The 8,003-nt window shown below is 37.4% G+C and overlaps 1 protein-coding gene across 1 annotated transcript; it reads right to left on the bottom strand.

The window, feature by feature from the left end:
• Positions 1-298: 298 nt before the first annotated feature.
• Positions 299-7,394, bottom strand: LOC102604630 (protein SMG7-like). The gene is made up of 8 exons (XM_015310468.1): positions 7,170-7,394; positions 6,086-6,174; positions 5,221-5,829; positions 4,935-5,057; positions 3,774-4,006; positions 1,797-3,690; positions 1,545-1,681; positions 299-816 (listed from the first exon to the last, which is right to left on the bottom strand). The coding sequence occupies exons 2-6, from the start codon at positions 6,152-6,154 to the stop codon at positions 1,818-1,820; spliced, it is 2,907 nt and encodes a 968-aa protein (XP_015165954.1). The 5' UTR covers positions 6,155-6,174; positions 7,170-7,394; the 3' UTR covers positions 299-816; positions 1,545-1,681; positions 1,797-1,817.
• Between the last annotated feature and the right edge of the window lie 609 nt (positions 7,395-8,003).

Raw genomic sequence — 8,003 nt, 5'->3', positions numbered from 1 at the left:
CTGATTTTGATTTTGTCTATATATAATATTCATCAACCAGGATTCAACCTCACTAGCTAAAGTCATTATGAATCCTCCACTTGCCTTATCAAATTGACTTATTTTAGAAGTTTTCAAGTAAATTAGCTTATAAACGCTTGGATAAACTTTTAAAAACGCTTTAGAGACACTTTTTTCGAAGTTAAAATAACAAAAATAAGGTAATAAACTAAAAGTTAAAGATTCCAAACATGGGAAATGATATTTTTTGTAATATCAAGATTTATCACATCATGTCACCAAAAGAACTAACAACACCAAGATGACAAAAACATTATTTAATAATCCAACGACAGAAACAGTAATAAGAACAATCCAGCACTTTGTCCAACAGAACAAACATAACAAGACAATTGTTGCCACTAGGACACAGTACCATAAAAAGAAAAAGGTTGAGATAGCCATAGGCTATACTTATTTCCAACTAACAACCACAAAGTAGTCCAATGATAACAAATCCTTCTCCATGATCTTTACGCAAAATACTCTCAGAACTTCACACAAGGCAGATATGGAACTGCCAAGATATCTACCTGAACTGTGTATTGTAGAAAGTTGCTCATAATGACAAGTAGCAGAACTCTTTTTGTCGAGATCATTTATAAACCATGGTAGATTTACTGTTGCTTCTGCTCTAAACAGATATCCACCAAAGCCTGATCCCTCAGCCGTACAATTATCAATCCAACCAAGACAAGGTTTCTTAATTCAAAGCTCCCAAATTGCAACCTACTGACCTCGGTCTCTACTCAACCAGTTTGAATAGCTCGGCACAAGCTGCACCAACCAAACCCATGGTTAAGATGATAACAGAAAATTACTACATTTGTAAGCACAGGAAAACTTGACATAGAAATCTTCCGATAAATTGACACTGACAAGATGGAGGAAAAAGTCTAAGCAGACATTGGAATTGGGCAAGTTAAAACGCAGACAAGTGAAACATATTACGGAAGCACTGCTATTTTATCCCCAATTCCTCTAAGTTCAGAAGGAAAGAAATGCAGGCATCCAGACCTAACTATTCATTACCCAGACTCCCCGAGGAATAACAGGAAAACTGCCACTAGAAACCGGGCCAGTGTGAGACAACTGAGACATGGTATAGGCAAGTGTGTAGTACGTTATAATAAATACATGATCTTAGAAGAAAAGAAAGGGGGTGGAGAGGTGTCCAACAGAGATCTGTCCAGAAAGAACCAATCTTTTGTTTGTTTTGAGTATGTCCCGCATAATCAAGAGAGAGAAATGAAAAGGGGAGAGAGGGGAAAGATATGGAGCCATTAGCTCATGCATGACATGTGACCCATACTGCCTAATCATTGACATGCAGCTAATTGATAGCTGGAACATCTTCGTATGTATGGAAAGTTAGATGGAGGACCCTGTCTTATCCACTCAAGTATGATTGTTTTGGTCTTTTGGACTATAAGAACAATAACTCACCAGGTCAAGTAGTAACCAGAAGGGGGAGAGAAACAGGGAGATAAGGTAGTGGACGATACCTGCTCAATAGCAAGTGCCAGCAACTATCCAAGACCATTCATGCTGCAACAAAAACATAATAACCTTGGCCACTGCAATATGATGGTTGAACTTTGTAGCAACAGGCTAGTGGTCATTCTCTCCAGTAATTGTTAACCTGTACAGCATTGGGAAACTCAATTGAGAGAATGTATACTGTGGTATATTGAAGAACACAAAAATTTGTTTCAAGTAACTTCATAAATTAAAAGAATAAGTAAGATGCACTTCACCATCTAGTCTCCCTATCCACGTCACACAAAGAAACGATCTTGCCACAGGGACTGTCCTTGATACTGCTGAGGCAATCCAACAGATTGGTTATTTGCTTTCTGGATATCTGACTGCATGTGCAGAGAGGGCACCTGCTTCCCAGGGAAAGGAAAGCTAATCCCGACTAAGCTACTGTTGCTTACAGAGTGATATGGTTGAGCTGAATGATTGTCCGAGTTATTGTAAACAATGCTCTGATGTGCTGAAGGTAACTGATATCCATTCAACCAGCTATAATCATCCATACGAGGAATGGGGTTATTTTCATTTTTAAGCGTCAAGGCAAATGAAGAGTCATCTACTTTGGAAGAAACAGAACCAAACCCTGGAGGTGGACCCAGATGCCTACCAGGTCGGCACACTGGATTTTTCTTCATTCCTGTCGGAGTAATTGCTAAAGATTTCATTGACATGCTATCGGAAAAAGCTACGGAGGGTGCAAGTGAACTGAAGGTAGATGACATAGCAGCCTCAGGAACCTGGAAGTGAATATTATTTGCAGTGCTAAACTTCACAGACTGCGGCAAAGGAGCTGAATGTGCTGCTGCAGGTGACACCATTTCTGGATGATTTAGCAATTCAGCTTCTGTCGTTAGCCCATTTCCTGTCAAGCTCAAGCCACCCAATCCATTCATAAAAGCACCTTGCTCTACAGACCACATTGAAGTACTTGGTTGGATTGGCTGCATATACTGGGTATTGGTAAGAGAAATGCTTGTTGGCAGCCTTGTAGTACTCCAAGCATTCTGCAACCTCAATCCATCGAGTGCAGATGGAAATGGCCCCATCTCACAACATGTATCAACACACTCCATGCTAGCACCAGAAGAAGCATTGACAACACTAATACCAGATACAGGAACCGCTGAGGTCATAGTACTTGAAGAGATGTCATTAAATTTTTCCATCACTGATGGCTTAAAAACAATAACTTCGTCTTCTTCTTCACATTCCACATACAATTGCTGCTTCGGCAAAAGATCTCCAACAGTCAACTGTCCAGCATCTGGACTTTCCAGTTCAATACCACTTAATTTGGTAACTTCATTTAAGCCATTAAGTAGATAATTATCAGAAGTTTGAGGCTCAATACCAATGATAAATTTCTTTCCCCTGGTGTCAAAATATATTCCCTCTTCTCCAACCCGGACCACAGTAGCAAGAACCTTTCCAGCTGCAATCGTCCTCTGAAGACGGCACTTCTTCTCTTTACTTACACTATCACCACCAAAAGAACGTTTCCTTGAGAAGTCAAGGATAAGCTGTGCTGGAAGAAGAGGAACGAATCCTCTGAGTTCAAAGTCTTCCGGCAATGCAAGACGATTACCAGTCTCACCTTCATCATACCTGCTCATATTGAAAAAGCATGTTTCATCTTCATCTTCATCGACAAACTTAGACCCAGTTGACATTAGCTTATTAAAGAAACTGATACAGTTCTTCCAGAAAAAGGATCTAGCCCTAGCTTGTTTTTCCTCTGATTCATTACCAAGTGCAATATCTTGATGGCACGCCAACCATTCTACGAAAACCAAAATACCAGGCAATAAGAAGCTTGATGAGGGATCACTTAATTGGATACATCTCTCAACCACATGACCCATGAACTCAAAAGCAGCAGTAAATGCCTTCTGCAGAAGAACTGATCTTTGTAGAATCTCAGCATATGACTGATTATCACTTTCCCTAATCACATTATGGATGGTGAATATTAAGATGGCCACGAGCCTGACAATTGCCAGTCTACAGTCAGCAGCACTTGAACCAAAACTATACTTCTCATCAGACCCAGAAGAGAGAAGCTCAAGCAGATCACTCTTAACCATCGACAACACTTCATCAAAAGTCTCCAAGCTGAGTAAAGATGATAAGAAGATAGTGTCATTACTTAGTTATGTTATCATCAATATCATATTATTCATTAGACAGGAACATACCTAGTGCGCGTGAAGAGAATGCCATTCAACCGAACATACCCTGTGCTAAAGGTTTTGAAGATTTCAGATGTACTTGAAGCTTTTTCCTTTGGTAAACTTGCTTCAACCTTTCCATCTTTCAGAGACGGCCTCGTTTCATATTTACCTCGTCCTTTACCAGTTGTTCGGGAAGGAGTTACTTTGATAGACGAAGCCTTAGCATCCCCTGGCAGCTGGGAGAAAAATTGACGATTCTGCCATAACAGAGAAATCAATTAACACTAGGACCATCCACATAGCCCATTGCAACAGAACAGTCCAAACGGAAAGAAAACATGCCCAGAAAACTTCTACAAGAAAGTCACTTTTGGGCAGAACTTGAACACTTACAAAATATATACTAGATAATCACATCTTGATCACTCATTGACAAACCAAAGGAAAAAGGTGCAAATTGAAGTTCCACACTCCCAGCACAACTGAAAGATGGAAATCAAAGTTCCACTACAAGATCTCGAGAACTTCCTACAAATAGTATTTTAGGTGTATTTTGCTTTAAGAAATCAGTTCATAATGATACTGTTTAACATGAGCTACACCTATGTTCTATGTCATTCTTCTCTCTAAATAATACAGTAATTCATATTTCTTTTTCATTTTACCAATCCACAGAAGTAGATTTTATCACCCTCAAAAGATTAATTGACAAGTAAATTATCTTGGATTGGATAAGTAATTACTCTTCCATGACACAAGAAGCATGATGAAGCTACTTAGTACACGTCAGGAAAAGGGACAAAGGGAAGGGGAAAACATAAGCAACCACAGAACCAAGGTCGGGAGAAAATTCACAAATATAAGGCATCTTCATAAAAATAAATAAAACTGTATAGATTAAGCATACAACAATTATTGATAATGATAACACTAACAATAATAGGGTTCCAAATATAGGCATGCATAAAAATACACACAAGTATTGGCATGTATTCTTTTTTTCTCAAAACAAAGTAAAGGTTTAATAATTGTGTGGGAACCCTATATAAGTGATAAACAAATATATAGAGAACCTACACAACAAGGTTCTCTACACATGACACGAAATTGTCTACATTAACAGGAACAATTATTGGCATACTTGTCCAGTCGCTTTTCACAGGAGACCTTAAATAAGTTGTTTACCTTCTCAAATGCAATGATCAGGTTGTCCCTTGCAGTCGTAAAAGGATTCTCTACTGCAAGACTACGAAAATACCGATAGATCGCCACCAACTCATCACTGGAATAGGAGGCCAATATTGCAAGCTGAGAAAAAACAGAATCAGCAATTTCTACATAAGATATCTGTCGCATAGAAAGATTAATCAATGATCAGTTATTGATCACTATTCTCTTCACTCCAACCCTCCAACAGTAGAAAAGATTTCTCAATGATCATTCAGAACAAAACCAATAAAAAAAAAGATACCTGATGATGAGGATTGCCGCTTGATGGCCACAGTGAAGAAGCTTGCGTGTAATAACTTGATGCTGCTGCAAGGTCACGAGCTTTAGAGTCACCCTCACCATATAAGCCTCTGTACCGAGCAAGATCACCCAGATAAATCAAACAACGATGGCAGGATATCAAGCCTTTCTTCACCTCAATAGACTTATTAGCTTCATTAGAAGAAGGAATTTGATCCCCTGGATCATCAGAGAAACCTCCTACTGTCAGGCCATACTTTGCTCTGACTTTCACCATCAAATCATGATAAAAGCCAGTCGCTTCTGACAGAAAAGTCTTGAACTGCGTGCGGATCTTTGTGATGTTATCCGGCCCGTTACGAGGTGGACCTTTCCCAGTCTGAGAGGTTGATCCACTTGAAGCTATTGCAGCATTGAAGCGTGCACGCAGTTCTTCAATTCTTCTATAATGCAACTGCCACAAGGCGTACTCTATTTCATGTTGTTCAGAAAAAGCATGATCCTCAAGGATGATAGCTTCATAGTTTTCACGCATTTGTTGCCATGCGTTTGGGTCAGAAGATACTCTAGCTTGTGCTGCTTTCCTACGCTTGTTATCCAGCTCCACATTCTTAACAAAATCAATGAAAATGTCAATTACATGTTCCAAACAAGAAGATACATATTACTATCTCTAAGCATTAAATGAATACAACTCACTGAACCTGCACATACAACAAGAGCTTGTGCAGGTCAATAAAAGTTTTTAACCTAAACTATGTATGTGAGTCAGTAGTATACTCACTATCTTTTGGTATTATGATAAATCATTCTAGATATCCATAATTCAAATGGTAAAGCAATGAGGCGATACAGCAAATACCGACCTTGTTGAAAAGCCGCTGAACGCGTTCCCGTGACGAATGATCTAAACTGTTATCCATCTGAATGGCCATTATTCATCAATCTATCCAGTCTGCAGCACCATAGCACAATCAGATATCAAGAAGGGAAATTATGAAAACAAAAGAGTAAAATTAGAAATGCAATCATTCACACATTAAAGAAGGATACATTGTACAAACGAGAATAGAACTCGGAAATGAATCTAGGCGATGCACATTGCAGAAAGGGTTTCAAAATGGTCAACAATTGGTTTTTCTTCTTAATGTAGATAAGTTAAACGCAGATTAACCCTTAAGGCCTCAACAAACTAACAATGATATTTAGATGGCCATAACAGATACACGCTGCAATTAATGACTTCTTTAAAAGGAAGAAAGAACGACAAATCTTCTCTTGAGTAGATACAAAACCACAATCCTAAAATATCCATATACTAGCTGAACAGATACGACAACCAGGTCTACCCTTCTCCACATAAATAGCCAGCTTTTATGTTGCGCTCTCACCACTAAACCAAAACCTTAGGGGCTTGACTACCTTCTTCTATCTTGGCAGCAAGGCCTATTAACAAGACCTATGAACAGGACTATATTCTTCCAAATACACCCAAAAGACAACACATCTACCTGATTTTGCTAAGATTCCATCAACAATATAACAAACAGATGGAATCCACCCATCTCCACTTAAATAACAGGCTTGTCGCACCTAACCCACACGTCATCTGTTGACTTCTCAATACTAGACCAAAAACCCTAGGGGCTTGACTACTTTCATCTATCTTGGCAGTAAGACCCATAAACAAGACTATATTTTTCCAAATACACCAAAAAAAATCAACCCATATACCTGATTTTCCTAGGATTACATCAACAATACAACCCAAACAAAAAAATTCCATTACAAACAAGCAAATAAACCCATTAATATCACCGCTAAAATATCAAAAGAAATCGTCAACGCCCTAATTACATAACAAAAAATTGAAACATCAATCAAATTCCAATTCGATCATAAATATTAACCAATAAAACAATACGAACCAGAAATTTTGAAAAAACTTACCAAAATCCGCAGAACAGATCCAGGGAAATCCTCAGATCTCCCTCGAATCACCTCGATTCTTTCAATTAACAGATATACCCTATGTATTATGTGTATGTATACGTATTTTAGCTATAAAGATGAAGAGGAAAAACTAGGGTTTCGAAAATTTAGGGCTATTGAGAAGCGCCAATTGATGAAGAATGAGGAGGAAGAAGAGGAGGAGAAGTATAGAAGACTTTTTATTTATTTATTTATGGGAAACTAACAATTCATCTAGATGGCTTAGGACTCTACGACTCTATCTAAGCCCAATTTGGTCTTTTTTTTTAGTTAGTACTTACATATACATCGCTCGTCGTTAAGTGTTTGATTGAATTTTTTTATCGAAACTAAACATTTTATATTATTGTATCAACAAATTACATATTTAAATTTACGATTGATTGATATAACGTATGATTTAACTTGAAAAATATTTCTCTAAACAGATTTTGTTCAATAAAAAAATAAAAAATCTGATTAAACTCGAAACTTTTTTGAAAAACATGTTTGAAAGGTTTTAAAGGTAGTCACTTATTTCTGGTTCATATCGATAACATATTTAGCGTTAGAGAAATTATTCACAATTTCATCTTATACCTATAGCATATTTAAAAGTTATTCTAGTAGTAATCGTTTTAGCAGATATGATTTTTCCAACATATTGAATTAAGAATTCATGAGCATGAAGTAATTCGTTTAAAGTTATCCAAAAATGTAATATCAATACTTGTCCTTTTATTATCAGTAAGTATGCAATCTTGCATTTGTAAACAAAAAAATATATATATAATCTTGCAAATTTATTAGTTA

Source organism: Solanum tuberosum, unplaced genomic scaffold (assembly GCF_000226075.1).
Source record: "Solanum tuberosum cultivar DM 1-3 516 R44 unplaced genomic scaffold, SolTub_3.0 scf00129, whole genome shotgun sequence".
NCBI classification, from domain to species: domain Eukaryota; kingdom Viridiplantae; phylum Streptophyta; class Magnoliopsida; order Solanales; family Solanaceae; genus Solanum; species Solanum tuberosum.
This window is presented reverse-complemented; position numbering and strand designations above follow the sequence as displayed.